At 40.5% G+C, this 27817-nt stretch overlaps 1 protein-coding gene across 1 annotated transcript in view; it reads right to left on the minus strand.

Moving 5' to 3' along the window:
• Positions 1-20273, minus strand: part of LOC122808326 (plexin-B3-like) — a 2760797-nt gene extending 2740524 nt beyond the window's left edge. The window contains exons 1-2 of the mRNA XM_044079291.1: positions 20240-20273; positions 19959-20067 (exon numbers count right to left, since the gene is read on the minus strand). Of these exons, the coding sequence (XP_043935226.1) occupies positions 19959-20067; positions 20240-20273 (143 nt within the window). The remainder of the gene's footprint in view (positions 1-19958; positions 20068-20239) is intronic.
• Positions 20274-27817: the final 7544 nt, after the last annotated feature.

Consider the following 27817-nt stretch of genomic DNA (forward strand, 5'->3'; position numbering starts at 1 on the left):
AGAGGGTAAGACCTTGTTGCCCCTTGCTTGTTGATGTACCAGACAACAGACATATTGTCCGATTGAATCGCAATTGTTCCCAAGGGAAGAAAGTCCTGAAGTGCTAGCAACGCTAAGAGCACAGCTCTCATCTCTAGAACATTGATATGCAGTACGGTCTCTGTATCGTTCCACGTGCCTTGGACTGTCCGCCAAAAGTGCCCCCACCCGAGGCGGGAGGCGTCCGTGGTCACCGTGGCGAGAGGGGAGAAGCACAAAATGGGCGACCCTCGTGGAGATCCGGGGAGTGGAGCCACCACAAGAGGGACCGCTTGCAAGCCTTGCTGATCGCTATGGGATGATACATGGGGAGCAAGGTAAGACCACTGTACTAAGAGCGCCCACTGTAGAATGCGATATTGAGCCTGGCAAGAGGAAGAAGAGCTATCGACGAGCCATGGACCCTAGAGCCCTCAGGACCAACTCCGCTGGAACAGAACATGAATGGAGAATGGCCCGCACCTGGAGCTGCAGATTCAGAATCCTGTCCGCAGTGAGGAAGGCTCAAACTCCTTGTGTCTAGTCTGGCCCCTATGAAATCTAAGAGCTGAGTGGGTGCCAGGTTGGACTTTGTATTTATTGTGATGCCCAGAAATGGAGCAAGATGGAGAAAGGAGTCTCGCCGAGAGAAGTAGATGCCTTGTTGGGGCGTAAGGAGCCAGTCGTCCAGGTAGGGAAAGACCTGCACCCCTGAAGCCTCAGGTGGGCCGCTACCACTGCTAGTACTTTGGTAAACACCCTGGGGCTGTGGTGAGACCAAAGGGAAGGACCCGAACTGGTAGTGACTGGCTCCCAGCCGGAAGCGGAGAAACCTCCTGGAGCCTGTCCATTAGGATGTGGTAGTACGCGTCCTTGAGATCTATCGAGCACATCCAGTGGCATTCTCCCAGAAGGGGAGAATAGATTGTAGAGTGACCATTCGAATTTTTCTTTGGGGACTGCCAGATTCAGGAGAGAGAGGTCTAGGATTGGTCTTAGTTCCCCGTCTTTTTGGCACTAAAAGAACCTGGAGTAGAACCCTGATCCGATCTGGTCTGGGGAACGGGCTGGATGGCTCTTTTCTCTAGCAGATGGCCAATTTCTGTTAAAGCGGCCTCCCTTGACCGGGTGGTACGTCTGGGAGGGACTGCATCTTTGGAAGGTGAAGGAAAGGAATGCGATATCCCTGGATATGATTTGGAGAACCCAGCGGTCCGATGTTATGGACTCCCATGCCGCTAGGTGCCCGAACGTCCCCGACTGCCTCCAGAGTAGAGCAGTCGGGCAGCCCTCAGGGCTGCTGCGGGCCGTTCAGAGAAAGGTTCCCTGGACCCGAAGTTTCTGGGAGCCCCTCTGCCTCTAGGGCGGCGCCTCCCTGTCCTCCTCTGCCACGGAAGGACTGGTTGTCCGGAGCAGGCTGGGACTGCTGCGACTTCGGAACCACATCTTCTTCTGACCCTTTTGGTTCCTAGAATAGGGCCTCTGGGGTGCAGAGAAGCGGATTCGACGGCAGACAGCGCCTTCCGTCCTTCTCGCTCTGGGTCAACGCCTCGAACGGTCTTGCCAAATAGAGCAGAACCATCAAAGGCGTCGCAAACCACGCCTTGAAGGGCTCAGAAAAATGAGTGGCGGAGCCAGGCCTGACGCCTAGTGACCAGTCCTGTCCCGCAGCTCTAGCGCCCTCCGTAGCATGGGAGAGTAGCCGCATAGAAGTATTTGTGACTGACCTAGAGTGGCCATTTTGGTGGAGTGCAGAGCTCTGTCCTCCTCCGAAATGGACTCAGGGGGGGATGCAGCGTACTCCTTAAGGTCTCGCTGCATCCGAATAACATGTGCCAAATAGTTCAGCGCCCTTACCGAAGGTCGCCGAACTGAACATCCGCTTCCCCAAGCGGTCCATCATCCGAGACTCCTTGCTCGGTGGGTGGACTGAGGGACTCTCCTGAGCCAGTTCCCTCTTTGTGGCCGCCGCCATCAACATGGCATCTACAGGAGGCCCCTTACTCCAATGGGTCCTGTCAGAAGGCGGGCTAAGGATTTTGTCAGGTCTTTTGGGAATTGGCTCCACGGTGTCCGGTTCCTTCCACGCCCTGGTGGTAATAAGGTCCACCAGGGGGTCGGCAGGGGACACCCAAGAGGTAGACGGGCCCGCTTGAATGCCTCCAAGAACACGGACTCGTCCGAGGAAGACTTGGGGCAGACCACCCCCTGATACGGAGTATTTCCATGATGTCTCCGAAGGAGACATCCTCGGGGTGACCGTGGGGAGCCTTCCCTTCCTCCAAGTCCGTGTCTTCAGTGAGAGACTCAGGGAGTCAATGTGCCTCCTTTAGACCGTATGCTATGCGAGGAGCCTCCTCTGGGGGCTGTCAGAGGAGTCCTCGCAGCAGCAATTTGCTCCATAGGAGCAACTTGGGGCACAGAAACGGCTGTCCCAGGGGCCGGATGGTGGAAGCCTGGCCCAGTGCAGAGGGAGCGGACGGAGCCGGCAAGTGCCGGGGTCCGAGACCCTCAACAGAGCCCTCTCCACTACATCAAAAGCCGAAGGGAGCCGACCTCGACCAAAGGATCCGACAATCGGCTCCCCTCGGATCCGAAGAGTGGATCGGAGCCGGCGCCAAGCACTCGGATCCGAAGGGACAGTGCGCCCGACACAGACGGGCGCCGGCGAGCACTAATCCCCGGATCCGGCTCGGATCCAGGCTCCGAGATCGGGTCCGACGCACTCGAGGGCATGGTCGGATCCGAAGTACCAGTACTATCGGATCCGACCTCCCCGCCCGGCTGCTCGGCTCCAGCTGCTCCGAACCCGGAAGCGGGTCGGAGAAGGAGCAATAGGCTTGAAAAGGGTGTTGAGCTCCCGAGGGGAGGCAAGAGCACTCCCATCTGCATCTGGGCCTGGATGAACCTTCGCATCATCCGTCCAGATCAGCATCGAAGGCTATGGGTAGATCTCGACGAGGCTACCGAGGTAGGCCTGGAATGCCTCCTCGATAGCCTCGCGAGATCGGGTCTCCTCCTCCTCAGGACCCGGTGAGAAGCACACAGGTGACCGGAGCCGAGAAGGAGGAGACCGCCCAACAGAAGCCGGGAGAAGCCTGGCAGGCGGGCCGAAACAGAGGTCTCGGCCCGCCGCTTGTGCTTCTCCCTCCGGTCCTTCTTAGATGCATCCCTCTCCTGTCCTGAAGCGGGAGTTTGAGTCCCAGGAGCAGGAGGGTGCTACAGGGGAACAGCTGCAGCCGCAGGAGTCCCGAAGGAGCGGGTCGGAGCCGAGTCCGCGGTAAAGACCCGCCAGGACCAGCTTGGACCTCCGCTCCCTCAGTGCCCTGGGGTTGAACCCTGCACAAATGGAACAGCCAGATGTGAGGTGTTCAACCCCAAGACACTTAACACACCGAGTGTGGCCATCAGCCGGTGAGAGCTTATGGCCACACTCGGAGCATTTAGAAAAAAATGACTTAGGCTGGTCAGCCATAGTCAAAATTACCCAAAAGTTACAGAAGTAACTTAACAATAAACTATAACAAGCACACAGGCCTCACACACACTCTACGTACCAGCGAGGGGAGGGAATAAAATATACTACTGTAAATAAATTTAAACTAAAAACAGTCAATACACAAAGGGAACCTACAACTTTCACACAAAAAAGTTTAAAGAAAGCAAAAAAATTTCAATTTTTATACAAGAAAATACCACTTAGCTGAGAGCTATAGAAACCACATCCAGTTACCAGCGCGGCAAACAAGATCTGAGGTCATGAGGGTAGAGCAGGGCATTATGGGTGAGGGGAGGAGCTGAGAGCTTGGATCCATAGCTGGAAACTATGCCGGTTCGGATCCGATATCGGATCCATAACCCACAGGTTGCAGACAAATGAATATCCTACTTCAGATCATGAGTTTGGTTTTTGATGGACTGAGAGCGAGATGATTATCATGCATCCATTTTTCGGTGGTTGAGAAGACATCTTGAGTTAGTTTTATAAGGGAGGGAATGGAGTTTGCAGCGCAAATAATAGTTGAATCGTCTGCATACTGGACTATTTTAGCATTTGGGATGTTGTGGTGGAAGTCATTAATGAAGATGTTGAACAGTAAGGGACCTAATATGGAGCCTTGGGGTACACCAGTGACAGTGTTAAGGTAAGAGGAGGTGGATTTCTTCCATTTGACAGATTGCTGCCTTTTGGAAAGGTAACTAGAAAACCAGCTGATGCAAGAGGGGGGAAGATGTAAGGTAGAGAGTTTGGTGAGTAGCAGGGAATGGGAGATGGTGTCGAAGGCCTTAGAAAGGTCTAAGAGGAGAGTGGAGACAATATAGTTAGAGTCTCTAACTTTATTTACAGTTTCGAGGAAGGAGAGAAGAGCAGTAGTAGTGCTGTGACCGGGTCTAAATCCGTGTTGTGTTGGGGTTAATAGACGACTGCTGGTCAGGTATGGTAGTAGTTGTATGTGGATTCATTTTTCTAAAAGTTTAGAGATGGGGGATAGATGGCAATAGGTCTAAAGTTGGAGATGGTATTGTTGTTACCTCCTTTATGGAGGGGAATAATGTAAGCTTTTTTCCAAATTTGGGGTACATAACTTTCCTGGATTGACCGATTTATAAGCAAACAAATGGGGAAGGCAATGGCTTCAGTAGCTATCTTTAGGAAGAAGGAAGGGATATTATCGGGGGCATTAGAGCAAGGTTTTAATTTAAGAAGCAGTTTTTTTATAGTACTTATGGGTATAGGTTTGGGGCAGAAGAGAGGGAAGTCGGAAGTGGAGGAGTTTAGGTAAGGAGGGGTAGTTGTAGCTGGGGGAGTAGAGTTTTAATAAAAGATGATGTTAATTTAGATATAGAATCAATGAAGAAGCTATTGAATTGGAAGGCAAGGTCGGTATCAGAAGTATTTTGATTGGGTTGTGGGATTTCCTTTTTGCCAGGGTTGAAGAGGGAGGAGATACTATTCCAGAATTTTTTTGGGTTAGTCTTATGATTATTTTGGAGGATGATATAGTAAGATTTGCGGTCAGAATTGATAAGATTTTTTACTCTGTTGCGGAGTAATTTGTATTCGTTTAGGGAGGCTAGGGTTTTGTATTTGTAGTAGTTTTTCAAGGCTTTATCACGAAGGTGTCTTTTGTTAACCATGGGATAGTTTTGCTCTTGATTCTTTTTGTTCTAAGGGGGGCTAAGGTGTCAAGAAGGTTTAGAAATGATGTATTGAAATAGGTGACAGCTTCATCTAGGGGTAGTGTGTTTAGGGGACCCCAGATGAATTGTTTAAGTAGGTCACAGAAGGTGTTTTGGTTGAAGTTTTTTAAGGAGCATACAGAGATGGTTGTGTGTGACAGCTGTAGAGAGGGAGAGTTACGGCAAGCAAAGGTAGGAAAAGTGGTCACTGAGAGGGTCAGGGAGTGTACCGCTACTTGAGATAAGGTGTGGGTGTGATACTAGAATCCAGTCTAGGGTGCTTCCACAAGAAGTGTGCTTAGATGGTCTGGTTATAGAATCTATTAACTGGTGAAAGTTATAAAGGTTAATATTTTGGGGATTTGTTGGGCACTGGACAGAGGACCAGTTAATGTTAACGTCACCTAGGATGACAGTTTCATTAGTGATGTTGGTGGAGAGCAAAGAAAGAATGTCCTCAAGAATTGGTATGTTAACACTAGGAGGGATATAGAGGGAGGCTAAGCAAATTGTTTTGTGCTTGTTCAGATGGAGTAGGGCTAGAAGTAGTTCGGCATTGGCAAATTGGGGAACTGGTTTAGTATAAGAAGTAATAGAAAAGGAAGAGGAGTAGAGTAGAGCTACACCGCCTCCTTTTCTGTGGGTTCAATCTTTCCTGATAATGTTACAGTTGAGGGGAGTTATTTCTGAATCTTTTATGGAGGGTCTTAGCCATGTTTCAGATATAGACAGTATATCAGGATTGTTGCGGAGAAGCCAGGCATGGAAGTTTGGGATTTTGTTGCATATACTTTGAGCATTTAATGCTGAGAAGGTGAGGGTTTTTGTAGATGAAGGTGTGTTTGTTGAGGAGTTGATGTGAGGGGGGCCAGGGTTAGGATGTATGTCACCTGACAGTAGTTAAAGACAGTACTTAAATGTCAATTACATGATAACTGTGATTCAAACCCACATCCCCATAAAGAGTGGACCCTTAATCCACTGTTTTAGACCACTCAGCTACAATACTTTTTTTTTTTAGCTCAAGCAAATCTGAAGAAAATCAACAGTTTGGGCACCAAGCCTTTCAGAGCTGACAGAGGGAGATTAGAGTCCTGAAAGAGGTAAAAGCTAGTTGAGTAAAATTTTAAGTCCTCACTCTGACAAAAAAAAAACAACCCAGAAATATAATGAGGATGAGAGTCCAGCTACTGTAGAACCCATCATTTGAATATCTTGCGTTAAAATAAGTTTACTTACAAAACTGTACTATGTTCATCATTTGATCACTGCTGCAGTAGTCTTAGCTATATGGGCTGACTACTATAGCTTGTACTGACTGGAAGGAGGAAGGAAGACTGGATGAAGGTCCAAGAGTCCTTGAAGAATGGCCATTACCAAGCCTGTCCTGGGCATGGAGAAAGACTAGTTTGCAATGCTTCATAAGGGTATGCACAGAGGACCAAGCTGCTGTTTTTAGAATACAACCCTTTCAAAATGTCATTGATAAAGCCAAGCCCTGGCAGAGTGAGCCTTGACCTTGCCTGGAATTGCCCTGTTGTGGTAGCTATAAAAAAGTAACAACACATGACAACCAAATGGAGATGGTCTGTTTTGAAACAGGTTGTCCATTTTTACCTTTATAAGAACTGAATAAATGATTTAAAGTTTCTGAAGGTTTTAGTTCTGGCAAGATATCTGAGCTATCTGAACATCTGGAGTAAAGAATCCTTTCTCCCTCGTGTTTAGGCTCTGGAAAGAAGTCGGGGAGATAGCTTGGCTTAAAGTAAACATGGTACAACTTCAAGAATAAAGGAATAATTAGATCTCGGGAAACTCTACCTTTCTGGAAAATGATAGGTTAACACTCCATGAGAGCATGCAACTCAAGACACTTTGGCAGAAGTCATTGCAATGAGCAAAACTGTCTCATGCTACAAACCACAAATTATCCTAGTAGGCTGTTTCAAATACAGCAAGGCTTGATTTTTCAAGAACAAAGTTGAGATCCCAGGAAGGAGCCACCTGTTTTCTAGGAGGACTGATATGCAAAATCCCTTTCAAATACATCTGTAACACAGGGATGCAATTAAAGGGGAGGATCAATGGACAGACATGAATGCTGACAGAGGAGGATCAAGTATGTCCAGAAGATAATAATGCACACAAATACTGTACAACCAGATAATACTATCCTTAAAAGGGTCCTGGTTCTTGTCTTGGCATCAACTAGAATATCTTTTCCATTTACTAATGTATGATTTTCCAGTAATAGGTTTATTTGCCTACTTTGACATCTTCTGCATGTCCAAAACGGGTGTCTAAAAGGTATTAAAACTCTATCATTCAGGCAATCAGTTGAAGATGTTTCAAGCTGGTGGTGCATCAAACACCCAGTCTTGAGTGAGCAGGTCTAATCTGTGAGAAAGCTTGTAGGTAATTGCCTTTGGCTATTGCCTAAGCAGAGAACCACTGTTGCATGAAATACAAGAAAATTACTATAATGACTTTTTGAGAGCCCTTCTGAAACTTCAGAATGACCCTGGATATCAGTGGACAGAGTGGAAAAGCATACAAGAAAATTTTTATGCAAGGAAATGAAAATACATCTTTTTTTCAGGCCTTCGTGCAAACAAGTCCTGAAGTAGAATTTTCCCAGTAGTTTGTTGTGAAAGTAGGTAAACAGAAATATTGGAGGTGTTTGCCACAGAAGGATCAATTCCTGGAGGACCCCAGTTTCAAATTTCATTCAGGAGTGTCTCTCATGGTCCTGCTCAGCTTGTCCAAAACAAAGTTTTGCTCTGATGGGATTTAAGATGCCTACACAGTGAGACTGTGCTGAAAAGCTATAACCCAGGCTACCATGGTTAGTCTGCACAGACAGTAAGATATGGTTTTCCCTGTTTATGTACCACATCATGGTGGTGTTGTCTGTAACCACTTGTAAGGGTCCCAGAGACCAAAGGTGAGAGAGTTGAGAGCATTGTTTTGGACAGTACTTTTTTTGTTCCAAAAACCCTACAAGTTTACTGCCATAGACACTACTCCCCAAGCAATGTATGAGGAATCCATAATTACAGATTTTACTGTAGCTGGAATGGAAAATGGAACACCTATATTCAGATAAAACTGGCCTCATCACCAAATATTTTCTCTTTTTACAAATCCCAAAACAAGAATTGGACATGTTAGGGGATGCTGATGTTGGGACCACAGTGATTTTAGGTACCACTGATTTTTCTCATATGAAGTCTTACTACAAGAATCATCAGAATCATGGAGGGCATGAATCCTAGTATCTTGAGAAATTCTCTTGCTGAAGCCTTGGAACTGGTGGAAAAACTCAAACTGATCTAGATAAGGTTTTACTTTTTTTTTCCTAAACAAGAAAAACTCTTGGAACCGAGGTATTTTGGAGACACCACAGGAAAAGAATCCTGCGAGGAGTCAAGCAAGTCTGGATGTTCTCATGGAACTCCAGCCAGTCTGTGGAAAATCTTTCACCCAAAGGAGAGATTTATAACACTTTTAAAAGACTGCAAAGATAAGCAAGTCATCTAAATAAGGGAAAATGTGAAAGTCTTGTTAATTGCAGTAAGTTGTCACTGGAGTTAGGCACTTTGTGAAAACCATTGGAGAAGGGTAATGCAAAAAACTGAAAGTGTGATTGAAACACAGAAAACCTTATGAAATGTTGAAATCTAATTCTATACAAATGTGGTAAGAATCCTTTAAATCTAGTGTTACTTAAAAAAAAAAAAAAAAACACGAAGAGGAATGAAGGTAACAGATCATGAAGAGAAAGCATTTGGAACTTTAAACAGATTTAAAAATGAAAGCTCTAAGACTGGCCTCCAGGAAGCTTCTTTCTTTGGTACCAGAAACGTTCTGAAATACAACCCTTTCTCTATCAGAGATGGAAGTTGTCAGCTATCACCATGAACTAGCAGACAGCAAATGACGGGAGGGGAAAAAAGTTGTTGGATGAAGAGCAATCTTCTGAAAAGAGAAGGATTTCTACTGCCATCTATATTCCTCAATTTAACATGCAGTGCTTTGGCAAGAGAAGGTTTGTATGCCAGTGGCAACAGATTCTGTCTTCCACTGACACAGACAACACCAGCAAGTAATTCTCAGGTGTCTAACAGTTTGAATTTAACTCATGGAAAAATAATAATTTTTAATTTAATTCACAACTGGGGAGGTTGACTCCTGTTATCAGTCCTAGTGGATCTATTAAAGACCAATTATTCAAATGCGAGAAAAAATGTTTAGAAAACAATTACTTGCAAAAAAATTAATAAATATCAAAATATATAATATACCAAATGGGTTACTGATGTGGAGATTTCCAAATGGTCCAAATACGACATCACATACAAAGGAACAAAAAAAGAAAGTGAAGATTTCTGAGCAGATACCCACTAAAAGTTTTATTGTAATAACATTAAGTGCTTTCGTCCTTGGTAAAAAAAAAAAAAAAATAAAAAGACTTATCAGAACATCATACAACTACAAAGACCACCATTTCTACAATTCCATCCCATTAAAATTGAGTTACCACCCATTGTCAATTACCATGGTGACTATTAAGCTAAAAAAAATCCCATTACTATCATTCTAACATACAAACTTTATAACCACAAAAATTCACTGTATACCACAGAAGAAACAGTTGCTGCGGTAGCGTTGTCACCTCACAGCAAGACGTTGTCCCGTTAGATTCTCAGCTAGAGCGTCTTCTGTGTGGTGGCTGCATGAATGGCCGTGCCTTCATTGAAGGTTGTGCGTCAGGGCTGGTAACTCGGCACGTAAAAATCCACTACCAAACATTAGCAAACTGGAGTTCCGCTCTGGCGACCCCTAACCGGGATAAGCCGAAAGACTCAACAACCACCACCACAGAAGAAACAAAAACTGGGTTAGTGTAAAAAGTCTCTCTCCACTTTCGTAAAACACTTCAGAATAATAAGAACACAGTTCCCCACTCTAATCATAAAATGTGTAATCAATCAATTACAATCAATTAAACAATTTAACAAAAAATGCTTTAACAAAAATGCTGTTAACCATTTATCATCCTACTTTCTAAAAACACTTGATATTAAAGTGTTCATTTAAACCCAGTGTAACATCTGCACCAAGTTTCATCTGCCAACTCACTTCTTTGGTTTCTACTTGGTTTTTGCACTTGCTCCCTCTTTTGTCCAAACTAACTTGTTCTAAAACAGTCAACAAAAATTTACTAAAATTGGTACACACCCTGGAATGTTTATATAGGGCCTTGTTCTCATCCCCTCTCTTTATTGCCCTTAAATGTTTTTGTATCCTATCACGCAGACATCTAGTGGTCATGCACACAAAAAAATTCACAGGCTGAACACAAAGAAAGATAAACCACCCCAATAGAACCGCATCCATATCTAATAGAACAACTCTGCCCCCAACAAAAAAGAAATTTTTATTTAATTTAGATTTTATCAAAAGATATGTACAATTTTATTTTCGTTATATTGATGATTTGATTTTTATTTGTGAAGGTGGTATAGAGCAGGTAGACAAATTTATGTTGGCTATACATAAGAATCCTTTTGGTCTGGCATTTGACGGACTCCAGAAAGGTAATAGGGTGATATTTTTGGACCTTATTTTGGAAGGTACAGAAAAAGGGAATATTTCATTTAAGATACATAGGAAGTTTGTGGACGGCAACCAGTATCTACATGCTTCAAGTTGTCACCCTCCTCATGTGTTAGAGGCTTTACCCTATGGTGAATTGGTCCGTGTGTCTAGATTGTGTAGTGAATCAAGTATTTTGGAAAAGGAATTGGAGGCGACCAATTATATGTTTTTACAGAGGGGTTATGCACCGAGAATTTTGAAACAAGCATTGGTAAAACTAAATAAGGAAAAGGGTATGAAAAAGGATGTTCCTTCGTGTATTAGAAGGAACGAGCTTCATACCAGAAGTATCTATGAGAATAGACAGGAAGGAAGAGATGCACTTTATTATGTTTCAGTGTATAACGGGAAAAGTGAGGAAGTTAAAATTCTAATAGAATATTATTGGAAGTATTTGTTAGAGGATAGGGTTCTGGCAGGTATTCTTCCGAATAAACCACTTTTCTCATTTAAAAGGGGTAGGAATCTTAAAGATATGGTGGTATGTGGAAAGTTTCAAATGCCTAAAATACATATACCTAAGAAGGTTATGAATTTGGGAACAATAAGTTGCAACAGATGTAGCATTTGTACAAATATTGTCAAAACATTTAATAGTATAAATGGAATAAAATTTGAGCCTAGGGAGGTTTACACATGCAGAAGTAAAGGGGTAATATATGCACTTAAATGTCCTTGTGAACTTTGCTATATAGGGGAGACAAAGAGAGAATTCCGTATTAGGTTCATGGAACATGTTAGGGATGTGAAAAATAAGAGGGAAAATAAAATAATTGCTTCACATTTTAATACATTTCATAATGGTGATGTGTCTTTATTAAAAGGCACTGTTTTAGAAAGTGTGAAATGTTTATTTGATGATGAAAGTGTATTGAAACAAAGGTTGTTGTATAAAGAAAGCATTTTTATTTTAAAGTATAAAACTATGACACCCACAGCGCTTAATAATGAGCTCAATTGGAAATGTCTACTTTAAGACAGGATTTTACTATATAATTATATAATTTTTTAATTAAAGCAGGGTGTGTGCTATTAATTAGAAGTTTCTATATAAGAACATGTATTTTGCATTTTGAATGTTTGATATTCCTTGAAGGTGGAAACACTGAAGCACTAGAAAATAAAGAGATTAACTTTCTGCTTGTGCCCTTTATTTCACAGTCAGTGAATTTTTTGTTGGGGGCAGAGTTGTTCTATTTTGTGTGGAAGAAGGAGATTTTGTTGTCTTTACACATCCATATCTAAACCTAAAAATGGTGTAATTTAGATGGGGTAACATCACAAAAGAACCCTCAAATGCATCTACAACTGGAACAACCATTACATTTATAGGCTCCTTTACTTTTATTGGTAGTAGTAGTAGAAATTTTAGTATTTGTTTTATCTAAAAGTTGTTTAATACTGTGAACTTTAGTATTAACAAATAATGACATGTTGCCTAACACCTGTTCAATATACTTATGACTACTAATAATTCCCCAATTATGTGCAATAATATTTTTAGTGCTCGGGGTATCAACGGACATCTCTAAATAGCAACGTGGTAATTCTCTATAGGCCTTTACATCTTTCTATGGCTTAACCCGAAAACCTTCCCTTAAAATAGGCGGTGATACCTTCATCTACTGTCCTAACTAACTATACTGCTAGATAACCTCTTTCTAAAAATAAAGTAGTGACATATTCCACTTCCTTATTAAATGTATCACTATTAATCATGCATGACACTCTAATATACTATCCCCTAGGAATGTTCCATTTCATATAATCTGGATGATTACTTAACCAATGTAAACAACTATTGGAAAAAGTACCTTTCCTAAATATGTTGAAAACAACCTGTTGTAAAATCCCATGCAAGTTTAACATCCAAAAAAGTTAACTTCATATCCGAAACTTCTCAAGGTAAATGACAAAAAAATCTGATGTTTTGTTTAAATATAAAAAAAAACTAACCAAGCCACACACAGCCAACGGAGCACGGATCCCACAAATGAGAAAATTGTAAACGACAGTTCAACCATAAAAGACAGATGTGGGAACCTAATGGCACTTTCTCTAGTAGCACAGACCCAAAACGAAATTCCAGTAGATATACGAAACACAGAACAAGATCGTAAAAAATAATGGCAGTTTATTAAATTTAGCGCTTTCACCCGTAGGCTTCCTCAGACTTTACAAAAACCACATCAGATGACACATTTAAAAAAGCACCCAACAAAAATCATTGGACATCTCATAACCAATCAACACTCAGAGATGCGTATCCCTGCTCACTGAAACGGCCTAAAACTTCTAAAAATTTCTAAAGGGTGTATATATGAAAAACAAAATATATACATACATATAAAAACAACCCTGAGGTTGAGTATCTAAACTCCTTAATAACATGCTCCAGCTGAAACCCCTTGTATATATCAGGTATCGCTTCTTAAAACATGAAGCAACAGTATATTGTAAAGGACACAATCCAAAAAATACTAATAATCAAAATATACAAATGTACAGGCTTATGCAGCAAAAATCGTTCCGTGGAACGTAAAATCATCAATGCACAACACACAATGCAGCAAATATATACGAACTACTGCAAGTAAAAATAAACGTAGGGCATATCCTTATGGTATTCATAATATATAGCCAACTGCTAACAATTAGACTAACTGAACCTACGCTATTCACAACTACAAAAACACTAAAAGCATTAATACGGCTATACGTAATGGAATATCACAATAACCTGTCATATAGAGTAATAACTTCATAGTAGCATACGTGCGTACGCTAAATAGAGAGACAATGCAAACCGCACTAAGCAGACAAAGAGAAAAATATGAGGTACAAAGAAACAGGATGGGCCATAAATTACTGGGATCAAACCTATAGAAAATTATTATTTAGGTCTATACACTCTCCTCTTTTTTAATATTGGTTTGATTGGAACTTTATCATTAAGTCCAGGGGGTTTGTTGGCTCTGCATCTAATAATCCACTTCAATTCATTTTCTAATGTATAATTCACCAAATCGCCACCTCTCTTATTCTCAGATAAGGTTTTGAGAACACAGAAAACAAACTTATGTGTGCTGCCTAATGCCAAAACATGTTTGGCTAACGCATTGTTTACAGATCCAACCCGGATATGATATGTGTTCCCTAATCCGCTCTCAGGGATCTATTGGTTTTCCCAATATAGAAAGAGGGACATCTAGTACATCTGGCTAAGTAGATCACATTATTGCTACCACAATTCGTTGCTGTACATAAACTAAACTCATAATTAGTGGTGGGGTGAATAAAGCTCATCCTGGGGTCTATGTGCATGCACTGTTTACACCTACCACATGGTTTGGTATTATATCCATGTGGCCCTCCCATATTCGGAGGGGCAGCACTTCTAGAGCTACATAAAAGCCTCTTCAAATTCGGCTTGTTCTTAAACACTATCTTAGGTGTAGCACCTATTAAAGATCCAATTTTGTCATCTAGTAACAAAACATCCCAGTGTTTCTCCATAGACTCTCTAATAAACATAGCGTCTCTGGTGAAAAACATAGTAGCTCGAACTTCATTGATGGCTGGGCTGAATGGAGCATCACCAGTCATTACTGGTTCCAAAAAATAAGGTCTGGCTCTATCTGATCGCATGCCATTCACTTCTGTCACTAACTGTTCAAATCTATGTGCTCCATATCCCCTGGAATTAAAGCTGCGTCTCAAGTAATCAACCTCACTGTTGAAGCCCTCATCAGAGACATTCAACCGAGAGGCTCTCATAATTTGTCCCTTCATAACGTTATCAAAAACATATTTTGGATGCATACTTCCTCTATGTAGGAAAGTATTCTTATGACATGATTTACGGTGTATGGAGGTGTTAAAGAGTCCACTGTCCAACCTGGTTATGTTAACATCCAAGAAGGAGATCTGATCACGAGAATAATTCAAAGTAAATCTCAGGAACTCAGTAGACCTATTTAAATATTCAAAAAATGCTAACAAACTCTCTTCATTACCCAACCAGATCATAAAAAGGTCATCTACAAATCTCTTATATAGACCAATGTTCTCTCTATAAACCTCATTCTGAAACAAAAAAATCTTACTCCCATTTAGCCATAACAAGATTGGCGTAGCTATTGGCACAAATCTACCATAGGACGTAGAAAATGTTCTACATAAATCGAAAGGGGTTCCGTGGCCCAGCCTTGTCCAGCAACTATCGGACGCATGGGTGGTTTACTTAAGGACTTATGGACCTTTGGAAGACCTTGTATGATAGGTATTCGAGGGTTCTTAACCTTAAAATAATTGTACAATTATTTTAAGGTTAAGAACATTTTCTACGTCCTATGGTAGATTTGAATTCTGCCATCCTTAGGGACAGCAAACAGTTTTTGCTAAAACTATACGAGTACACCAAACAACTGGATGAGAAACGGGACTACTTTCTAGTGACATTAGATGTTGTCAGTCTGTTTACCGTGATTCCTAATGATTTAGGTGTTCTTAGTATCTCTGATTACTTACGCTGTAAGTCACATTATAGCCCTGAAAGGATAGATATGATGGCATTGTTATTAGAGACCATTTTATATGCCAACTTTTTCCTGTTTGGTGATGACCTATATTTACAAAGAGATGGCGTAGCTATGGGCACGTCCTGTGCCAACAGCTACGCCAATCTTGTTATGGCTAAATGGGAGGAAGATTTTTTGTTTCAGAATGAGAATGGGGCAAATTATGAGAGCCTCTCGGTTGAATGTCTCTGATGAGGGCTACAACAGTGAGGTTGATTACTTGAGACGCAGCTTTAATTCCAGGGGATATGGAGCACATAGATTTGAACAGTTAGTGACAGAAGTGAATGGTATGCGATCAGATAGAGCCAGACCTTATTTTTTGGAACCAGTAATGACTGGTGATGCTCCATTCAGCCCAGCCATCAATGAAGTTCGAGCTACTATGTTTTTCACCAGAGACGCTATGTTTATTAGAGAGTCTATGGAGAAACACTGGGATGTTTTGTTACTAGATGACAAAATTGGATCTTTGATAGGTGCTACACCTAAGATAGTGTTTAAGAACAAGCCAAATTTGAAGAGGCTTTTATGTAGCTCTAGAAGTGCTGCCCCTCCGAATATGGGAGGGCCACATGGATATAATACCAAACCATGTGGTAGGTGTAAACAGTGCATGCACATAGACCCCAGGATGAGCCTTATTCACCCCACCACTAATTATGAGTTTAGTTTATGTACAGCAACGAATTGTGGTAGTAATAATGTGATCTACTTAGCCAGATGTACTAGATGTCCCTCTTTCTATATTGGGAAAACCAATAGATCCCTGAGAGAGCGGATTAGGAAACACATGTATCATATCCGGGTTGGATCTGTAAACAATGCGTTAACCAAACATGTTTTGGCATTAGGCAGCACACACAAGTTTGTTTTCTGTGTTCTCCAAACCTTATCTGAGAATAAGAGAGGTGGCGATTTGGTGAATTATACATTAGAAAATGAAATGAAGTGGATTATTAGATGCAGAGCCGACAAACCCCCTGGACTTAATGATAAAGTTCCAATCAAACCAATATTAAAAAAGAGGAGAGTGTATAGACCTAAATAATAATTTTCTATAGGCTTGATCCTAGTAATTTATGGCCCATCCTGTTCTTTGTACCTCATTTTTCTCTGTGTCTGCTTAGTGCGGTTTGCATTGTCTCTCTATTTAGCGTACGCACGTATGCTACTATGAAGTTATTACTCTATATGACAGGTTATTGTGATATTCCATTACGTATAGCCGTATTAATGCTTTTAGTGTTTTTGTAGTTGTGAATAGCGTAGGTTCAGTTAGTCTAATTGTTAGCAGTTGGCTATATATTATGAATACCATAAGGATATGCCCTACGTTTATTTTTACTTGCAGTAGTTCTTATATATTTGCTGCATTGTGTGTTGTGCATTGATGATTTTACGTTCCACGGAACGATTTTTGCTCCATGAAAAGGATTTTAGCTGCATAAGCCTGTACATTTGTATATTTTGATTATTAGTATTTTTTGGATTGTGTCCTTTACAATATACTGTTGCTTCATGTTTTAAGAAGCGATACCTGATATATACAAGGGGTTTCAGCTGGAGCATGTTATTAAGGAGTTTAGATACTCAACCTCAGAGTTGTTTTTATATGTATGTATATATTTTGTTTTTCATATATACACCCTTTAGAAATTTTTAGAAGTTTTAGGCTGTTTTAATGAGCAGGGATACGCATCTCTCAGAGTGTTGACTGGTTTTGAGATGTCCAATGATTTTTGTTGGGTGCTTTTTTAAATGTGTCATCTGATGTGGTTTTTGTAAAGTCTGAGGAAGCCTACGGGTGAAAGCGCTAACTTTAATAAACTGCCATTATTTTTTACGATCTTGTTCTGTGTTTCGTATATCTACTAGAATTTCGTTTTGGGTCTATGCTACTAGAGAAAGTGCCATTAGGTTCCCACATCTGTCTTTTATGGTTGAACTTTTGTTTAAATATGTCAAAAAAGTATTAGCATCAATTTCACCTTTAATAATAAAAACAAGTCATCAACAAATCTACTATAAAATAAAGTATCTTTGAAACCAATCATTTTAGGTAAAAATTCTCACTCCCACCACCCAAGTACAATATTAGCAAATGCTGGGGCAACACTTGCCCTTACACCCTTCTTTTGTCTATAATACTTGTCGTGGATGTTACCCCATCTAAATTATACCATTAATTTTAGGTTTAGACATAGATGTGGTTCTACTGAGGTGGTTTATTTTGTTGTGTGTTCAGCCTGTGAATCTTTTTATGTTGGTATGACCACTAGACGTCTACGTGACAGGATACAAGAACAATTAAGGGCAATAAAGAGAAGGGATGAGAACAATGCCCTACATAAACATTCCAGGGTGTGTACCAATTTTAATAAGTTTTTGTTCATTGTTTTAGAACAAGTTAGTTTGGACAAAAGAGGGGGTAACTACAAAAATTAAGTAGAAACAAAAATTAATTGGCAGATAAAACTTGGTGCAGATGTTACACCAGGTTTAAATGAGCACATTAATATCAAGTGTTTTTTTTAGAAAGTAAGAAGATAAATGGTTAACACTATTTTTGTTAAAGCATTTTTTGTTAAATTGTTTAACTGGTTGTAATTGATTAACTGTTTACACATTTTATGCTTAGAGCGGGGAACTGTGTTTTTATTACTCTGATGAAGTGTTTTACGAAAGCAGAGATTAAAACTTTTTACGCTAACCCAGTTTTTGTTTCTTCTGTGGTATATAGTGATTTTTTTCTGGTTTTTAGATGGTTTGTTCACTTGGCCCCTGTTGTGAATTTTTTTATTTAAACTTTATAACAAGTTTTTAAAATGACTAAATGACTATTAAACATTAAATAAAAATATTTTTCATTCATAAATCTTATCAACCATACTAAATAAATAAATAAATATAAATATATATATATATATATATATATATATATATATATATATATATATAAAACTAATCAAGCACCACTAAACAATAACTTATATTTAATCAAAGCTAAGACTATTATCGTAGAAAAAATGTAGCTCTCAGTTTTAAAACACTCATCAAGGAGGTGGTTTCATTCAATCCATGGTATACTGTGGCGTTGGTCTTTAAACTGTCATATGAACTCTTGGAGTTCCCAATCATCATCCATTGGGTCTACCTTTCTTTCCCAGGTCAACCTGGTCAATAATTGTAAATTTAAATCTATGAGACAAGTTTTTTCGATATGCTTATACAGTGCATTTCTTCCATCTTTTTTTCTTTATATCGTAAAGGTGTTGGTACACCCTTTTCCTCAAACTAAACCTAGTTTTACCTATGTAAAATGTGCAATACTTAAACAGGGCCAGGTACACCACTCCCTTACTCCCACAATATTTCTTTGCAATGTTAATTCGTCCATAACCTTCCAAAACTAATGATGCCCCTTCATTAATATAATTTTATACATTTTTATGCAATTAATGTTATTTAATAGTCATTTTAAAAATCTGTTATAAAGTTTGTATGTCAGAATGGTACTACTGGGATTTTTTAGCTTAGTAGTCACCACAGTGATTAATTGATTGATGATGGATGGCAATTCAACTTTAATTTTAATGGAATGGAATTGTACAAATGGTGGTCTTTGTAGCTGTGTGATGTTCTGAAGAAGTCCTTTTTTACCAAGGATGAAAGTGCTTAACGTTATAAAGTTAAGTTTTCACTTAAAATTTAAAAAATGTTGACATCTTTTCATTCTGAAGAAAACTCATCTACCCAGCAATGGAGAAATGCTAGCCAACAGGTAATCTTCAAAAGCCTGCAAGAAGAGTGCTCTTCATCATCAGGAAAGCTGTAAAAGGTTTGTCACCCAAACCACTGATGATCTTCAGCTCTGCTGACCTAATGGTTTAAGTGTATTGTAAGATGCCCTTTAAGTTGTGGAAGCTGGCTGGCTGTTATATCCCATACAAGATAAAACATCCATACAGCAAAAGGTAATGCAAGCACTTATCACATTATGAACATCAAAGACTTTTTTGTTGATTCTAGGCAGTCACCTGGCTCACCATCTGAACTGTGATGTACAAAAGATCACCAACATGTAAGAGTGAAAATTAGAATGTTAAAGTTCTTAGCAGGGAACTGGCTGCATCGCTCACGTAGGTACTTTGCTCCCACACCTACCACTTCCAAATACACTATTTTTGAGCTTGGTGCATATAGGGAAATGGGCAATAATAATTGCCATTTTTACACTTACAAGATTCTCAGCTTTGAGAGTCACATAAAACCAGTTGCTCAGACAGACCTCAAGTATTATAGTGCTCTTCTAAATAGACAGCAAATTTCAAATATACCAGATATTATGTCATTAACAAACTTGAGTAAAACAGCTGTAAGGAACCAGTACTAATATAACTAATATCCGATAATCAGGTAATAGTGCCTTCACTACTAAGAATGTACTTCACTCACTTTTGGGACGCCACTGAATGTGTACATTAAAAACTGTGCCTATATATGTACTCTACTTACGGTGCAGTTAGAGACAGCATTGATACAGCACTGCAGTCATAGAAAATATAGTTTATTGTTGCAATAGTAACTCTTCCAAACTGCACAGATACGTTCACGCTGACATAATCTGAAATGAGACAGAGTTAAGATAAAACAACCATTAAGAATGCAACCACTATGTGCACATGTTCTGTTGGCTCTGGTCAGGTTCATTTCTGCATACTTGAACTGATGCTCTTATTTTATACATTTGCATAATCATACAATTAAAGTATTTGAATTTTAAGTAAAAAGCTTACATTGCTTTATCACAAACCAGAGTACGAGTGCCATTCTTGTGAGCTTAGTTGCACACAAAATTAAATCTCTGAGAAAGGGTGGGGGACATTACTACAATGCAACAGTTAGGCTACTTTTTCAAAGAATTCAGAGGTAACAGTTTTTATTTTCACCAAAGTTCTTCCAGTATAAGGTGGCATGTATCTGACAGTTGTGCCAGTGACTTGTGCAGCAGTTTTACAGACACCATAAACTGTAAATCCACCCTTCATTATCAAGGGGATGAAGGACACAAAGCAAATCCACTTGTTTAAATATAGTGCGAAATATGCCCCACCCCCTTAAACCGGCATGCAGCTTAAAACACTTACTGAAATGTGTTAATAGTTGTACATAACACAGCCTCGCAAAGATTGTGCACAGAAATAGTGCAGAGAAAAGCAAACGAGCTTTGTGAATGGATTTATTATGGTTTGAAAAAGCTACATAGCGAAAGCGCTTACCACTTTTACTTGAATGAATAAAAGTTACTGTTTACTACGCAATTGGATTTATTGGAAGGAACTGTTTGAAAAAACTTGCGGTCTGAAAAGACATTTGAGTGAATACTTGAAGAATTTTTTAGTGCTTTTAAGTGCTTTTTAGTACTTTTAAGGGCTTTTCTTTGGCTTGTGTATTGTGCTCTATCAGAAGGACTTTGCCTGATATGGTTCGTACGAACGCCTGGGTGGATCCTGCACAGTTGGTTTATTAACATTACTATTAGATTTTAGAATACTTTCTGCTACTTTATAGAAGTAATATTCTGGATGATTATTGTTATTCTCCTTAAAGGCCTTCATCCAAAATTCCAGTCTCTCCTTGCTTGAGATTCCCCCATTTCATCATCATCCCTTTCCACTGTGAATTATAGTTTTCTGCTTTTCTTGTGTTAAGGGCACTCTATCCTTGTAAAAAGGAAAGTATGGTAAGAATGAATTACCATAACTGTGAACTCAAGACAATCTCCTAATCAAAGTCAAAAGCAGCTAACACTTTTTATGTCGCATTTAAATCAGCTGGTATGAAAGTACATGTTTTTCTAGTATGAAGTCAAGATCGCAAGTCACACATTTTCAAGGTGGGTGAAAGTACCCCTTTCAGAAACTGTTTTACTTGAGATAAAGAAGAAAGGAGGGTAATTTAAGGGATGACGGGTAAAAATGACCAAATGAGTCTTGACAGTTAAATAAGAAAGGCCAAATTTAGGCAACAAAGATACTGGAGAACAAAAAAAGATACTTTTCACAGACAAAAGGCAAGTCCCTAACAGGATACTTATCTGTCCAATTTCTCAGTACTAGCCAACTGCTGAACTGAAGACGCAGTGAAGGGTGACAATTACTGTTAAGTTTCAACAGCAAGAAAATTACTAAATGTGATGCCCATATGTCTACTTTTATACCAGCATACCATCATGCCTCCTAGGAAGTACCACAGTAAGGAAGGTATTCTGAAGCTTTGGATACTGGCCGGACATCTGATCCTTGGCAAGATAAGTCCCATACACTTAGGATACTGCAACACTGATCAAATGACGAACATCTGAACAGAAGCTTGTAAAGAGACACCCAAATTAACTGGGAAATGATTACTGGGCATAATCTTTTTTCAGCACAGACCCAAACAATAAAACATAATTATATACCACTAAAGCAAAATAGAAACTGTGTGTGATAAATGATCAAGAAATAAATACAAAGAAACAAAGCTACAGTATGGAAAAATCAATCAATACAAAGCAGACCAATAACATCCTTATTTGCAATAGGCAGAATGGGAAGAGGAATAAAGTTCAAAAGTTAAAAACAATTAGAACATACATCCATTATTCTTAAATAAAATTACCACTGAGAATGTGAAGACCTACAAGATGGATGTAAAGGATGTAGAACTGTGTGTTCATAATGAACTTGTCTGCATAATGACACAGCTGGCACAGAAGACAGGCATGACTATCCACAGGATGCCATCTGCATTGCCAAGAGAGGATTGGTTCAAGCCCTAGTGAAGTCTACGGCTTAACAATCACTAGCTGGGTACATAGGAAGACCAAGGAAGCATGCTTGCCCTAGGTCAAACAAGCCCTCAGAAGATTTATTTTATTTATTTATTTATTTTACATTTGTTGACCGGGTTAGTCCAACTGGATACATATCCATTTTCAGTGGAGACCCGGGGAGAAAAGCTCCAAAGCACAGAGGTACATAAAAAATATAAAATATAAAAATATAGTGACATAAGCTAGGAAATTGAGACAGGCAACATTAAAAATACAAAAATATAACAGTAGGTAAAAAGAAAAATTCAATTAGTGATATAAGTTAGTAAAGATGAGTAATTAGGGCTTAATAGTGGACCCTTAAGTTAAGGGCTGGATGGAGGCCTATGTAGGCCGGGTTGAGTTGGGAGCCTGAGCTATTAGTCTGGATTAGAGCATGGACATAGCCATTGAGATTTTAATAGAGTTCGAAGTTGTATTTTGAATTGGTGGAGAGTGGGTATAAGTCTAAGGTTGTTGGGGAGAGCATTCCAGTTTTGCCAATGGAATTGGACAGTGCATCACCACCCGAGTTAGTAGATTTAATAGTTAATACTTGAATACTTTTGGATGACCTTAGGGATGTTAGATTAGAGTAGGGGGTAAGTATATTGTTCAGTGAGGGAGTTTTTTTCAGGGTGTTTTATGATTTTGAATGCCTCTGTAAGTTGGTTAAATTTGAGGATGTTGGGCAATTCTAGCCATCCCAGTGTTTTTAGATTTAGGCAGTGATGGGTGCGGTAGGGTAGTCCGGTAATGAATCTAGCTATGTGGTTATAGGTAGTGGATAGTTTATTAAGCTCTTTCTTGTGAAGGAAGGAGAATATTGGGGAGGCATAGAGGAGTGTGGGTAGGAGGTGGAGTACGGGCAATGGTTAGTTTGGTGTGGGGATTAAAAATTTCTTTATTTTATACATGGACCCAAGTTTCTTGTTAAGTGATTTAATGGCCTGGTTTACATGGATGTCGAATCTCAGTTTGTGGTCAATTGTCACTCCAAGTAGTTTAGTGTGGGTGACAGGATAAATTTTGGCACCGTTATTAGAGGACACAATGAAGGTTGAGGTGGGGGTATGGGGAGGTTCCGTGCCATAAGAAGTCGCTGGGGAGGGGTAGAATAGGAGCAATTTGGTTTTAGTTGGATTAAGTAGGAGTTTTAGATCTGAGAACCATTTTTCGACAATAGAAAAGCAGTTTTGGGTTGTGACTTGGAGTTTGGTGAGAGAGTCGTCCGAGCAGATAAGAGTGGAGTCATCTGCATATTGTATGCAGGTGGCTTTGGGGAGGATAGAGTGTAGACCATTAATAAAGACGGAGAAAAGAAGGGGACCGAGAATAGATCCTTGGGGGACACCGATGTTCGTGGGGAGTAGGTCTGAAATCTTGTTTTGCCACTGTACCGCCTGTTTTCTGCCTGTGAGGTATGCATTAAACCAATTTATGGTAGTTTTGCTAAGATTAAAAGTTTCCAATGTATGGAGCAGCTGGTTGTGGTTGACCATATCGAAGGCTTTCGATAGGTCTAGAAAGAGCGCAGAGGAAATTAGTTTGTTATTCCGGTTGAGGTTAATTGAATCAACAAAGGAGAGGAGAGCCGTGGTTGTGCTATGATGGGGGCGGAAACCGTGTTGGGTGTTGGACAGGAGGTTATTTTGTGTGAGGTGGGTGATGAGTTGCTTGTGAATGCAGCGTTCCAAAATTTTAGATAGGGGGGAGAGAATGGCTATGGGTCTATAGTTTGTTGTGGCAGTGGATAACCCTCCTTTGTGGAGAGGAATGATATACGAGATTTTCCAGATTGAGGGAATAGAGGCTTCAGCAATTGACCGGTTGATTAAGATTGATACAGGGTAGGCTATGGCATCAGAAGCTATTTGTAAGTATTTGGCTGGAAGTAAGTCAGCCGCTAGGGTGGTTGGTTTAAGTTTTTTTAGGAGGGTACGAATGTAGTAGGTGGAGGTGGGTTTTAAATTAAAGGCAGTTTGAGTGGGGTAGGTAGTTGGGGTGGGAGCCACAGGGGGTGAAGTGAGCTGACTAGCAAGGGACTGGATGGTCTCAGTAAAAAAGGAATTAAAGGTGTTAGCTATTTCACTGGGATTTTTGTCCATGAGTGATTCTGGTGTGGGGGTAGTGGATTTGCCTGGATGGAGGAGGTGATTGAAACTTGCCCAGAATTTTTTGGGATTATTTTGATATTTGTCTTGTAGGTGACAGAAATATTGTTTTGTCAGACATAACGGCAGCTTTGGTTGAGTTTCTAAGCTGAAGAAACTTGATGCGATCTAGAGGGGTTTTAGTGGTTCTCCATTTGTTCCAGGCCTGGTCTCTGAGTTTAATTTTAGTTTTAGAATCATTAGTTAGCCAAGGTGCAATCGTTCCTTAGTTCTAATGAGTCGCTTGGGAGCGTGATAGTCAAGTATTTTAAGGAAGGTGTCATTAAAGTATGACACGCTCTGATCTAAGGGTAGAGTTTTTAGGATGGACCAGTTACAAGCACGGAGGTCAGCAAGGAATTGATCAGGGACAAAATTCTTGCTGTTTCTGACTAATCTGGTGAGGGGGGGGTTTGTAGTTGTGCATTTGTTTTTAATAATAAAAGTGATAAGGTGGTCACTAAGGTTGTTAGGGAGGGTCCCTGAGGTATAGTTGGAAGGATTCTTGTTAGTAAGGATCCAGTCTATGATGCTCTCCTTTTGTTGGGCATTTCCAATTCTAGTGGGGGAATGAATAAGTTGGGAAAATCCATGTAAGTTAATGGGGAGTGGATTGAGTTGGGAGGAGTAGAGAGACCAGTCGATGTTAACATCTCCTAAAATAATCGTTTCCTGGGGATAGAAGGTGGAAAGCCAACTCAGAGTTTGTTCAAGGGATTCGAATTGTTGCCTGGAGGGAGATATATGACTAGGAGATTAATACTTTTTGGTTGTTTAGGATAGCTTCAGAGCAAGTAATTCCTGGTTATGGACTTTTGGAGGTTGGAGTGGATTCCTAATGATATTCAAGGAGTTCTTGAACATGACTGCTATTCCACCGCCTTTTAGTGGTTCTGTCGGCTCTGAGGATGTTATACCCAGGTGGGATGACTTCCTCATCCTTAGTGCTAGGTTTGAGCCAAGTTTCTGAGAGACACATGATGTCAGGGAGTGGGTTGCAAGTAGAGCATGCAAGCTGTGTACTTTGTTATTAATACTTCTTAGGTTAAGGTGAAGCATATGAGGAGCCTGCTGGACTTATAGCAGTGTTCAGAGGGTTTGGGTCAATGTTAGTGGTGGGGCCTGGGTTAGGGTGGATGTCACCATCTTTTGTTATGGATTTTTAAATAATCCAGAAATCTTTGGAGTTTCATTAGAAGTTTAAGATGTCCCTTTATTGAGGATGTTTTCGGTACCAGAGGGTAGGGTGGATATTGTTGGAGCACACATTAATAGCAGGGTGATGAGAGGGTTGAATGAATTTGGAGGAGTCATGGGAGTGCAGGGAGGTCTGACCATAAGGGAAGTAGGTGCTACCTGGGTCAAGGGTATCATATCTAGTTACCAGATAAGATAAGGTAAGTAGTATTGTTGTGAGGGAGAACATACTAATAGTGATTTTATTCATGTTGAGGGGGGGGTAGGTAGGTAGTGTTAGCTGTGGGAACTACCTTGCTGCAAGTTGGTGAGTACTGGAGGAAGGAGGAGGGAGGAGGAAGTGACAGTGGGAGGGAAAAGGGGTGGGCGGACTGGGGGAGTAGACTTTGTATTGAAGACTGGTGGAGAAAGGGAGGAAGTGGTACCGGGTGACTCATATCCTCTGTGTAAGGTTTCTGGGATGACAATAAAACACTGAGTAACTGAAGCAAAAAGCCCAACATCCCCAGCCATCACTGGAATTGGAGTAACCATGCAGTTAACGTCAGAGCTTTAAGGTCTTGACGTTGGCAGGATGGGTAAGACAGAAGGTCTGGAAGAGGATCCAACACCCACAGAGGGCGTTTCAGATGAAGCCAAAGGAAGGGAAAAAGCTGCCAGGACAAGAAGGGAGCAATGAAAAAAACTTGCCATAACAGTAGATGGTCAAACGGTCACTGCTGCAGTAGCCTTAGCTATATGCATTATATCCTGTTACGGATATAACAGCGAGACATGTTCCATGTGCCCAAAGTGTCAGCCTGCATGAGCTGAGCCCTTCACAACTTTCATGCCAACAGAGAGAGGGAGGTTGAGCCCGGAAAAGACATTGCTAGAACAATAAGCAAATGCCCACATCCTAGCATAAATACACCAAAAAACAAGGAGGATGGGGGAGAGAGCAGACGCTACAGCAGTGATTATTCAAACATCTACTCATGTTTTTTTGACTTGCATAACTGTACTATGTTCATCACATTGATCAGTGTGTGTAGCCTTTGCTATATAGGTAGATTACCTTAGCTTACCACAACTGGGAGGTGAAGGAGAAGGGTTCAGGAGACCTTAGAGAATGATCCTAGCAAAACCTGATCTAAACTTACAGAAGGAATCTAGCTTATATTGCTTTGTAAAAGTATGTACAGAGGAACAAGTTGCTTGCTACTTCTAGAATACTTCGACTCCAACCATTTCCAAAAACACACAGATGAAGCCAGGGCCCAGGTAGAGAGGGCCTTGATCCTGGCTGGAAGACTTTTGCTGTGGTGAGTATAACAAAAGGTAATAGCCTTAGACAACCATGTGGAAATAGCCCAATTTTGACACAGGTTGTCCTGTTTTACCTTCACAAGAAGCAAATTGATCCGAAGATATGAAAGCTTTAGTTCAGTCAAGTTAGTACCAGAATTGTCTTTGGACACTGAAGTTATGGCGCATCTTTTCTCTCTCATTTTAGATTCAAGAAAGAAAATGGGGAGATGGATTGTTTGGCTAAACGTAAACTCGGATACCACTTTAAGCATAAAAGAAGGATTAGTTCACAAAAAAATCCAGTATCTGTGGAAAATGAGATAGGGTTGACTCACCATAACAGCTTGCAACTCGGATATCCTTCTTGCAGAGGTCAGAGCAATAAATAAAACTGTTTTTCCATGTTAAGAATCTCAAGTCAGTCAGGTAAGCTAGTTCAAATCGTGCAAGTATTAGCTTCCCCAATATAAAATTAAGATCGCAAGGATGGGTCAAAGTTTTTCTTGGAGACCTCTTATGCAAAACTCCTTTCAAAACTATTTGACTTGAGAATGGATCAAAAGAGGAGGAACCATGGACAGACACGCTGCAATGACCAATAAAAACCTTGAAAGAGAATTAAGAAAGGCCATAGGATACTAACTTACACAAATATTGTGTAATCAGAAAATAACTAGCCTTGAATGGTGCTGGTTATGTTGTTGGCACCAATCAGAAAACATTTTCCATTTGCTGATATACAGTACTCTAGTAGCATACTCTCTTGCCCCCAGTTAGTACCTGCTACATATCCTGAATAAACAGATGCCTAAGGGAATTAAAACCCTCATCATCCAGGAAGTCAGTTGAAGCTAACTGGAATAAATGTGTATCAAACA

The sequence above is a fragment of the Protopterus annectens genome, chromosome 8.part0, assembly GCF_019279795.1.
Source record: "Protopterus annectens isolate FY-2018-M chromosome 8.part0, PAN1.0, whole genome shotgun sequence".
NCBI classification, from domain to species: Eukaryota; Metazoa; Chordata; order Ceratodontiformes; family Protopteridae; genus Protopterus; species Protopterus annectens.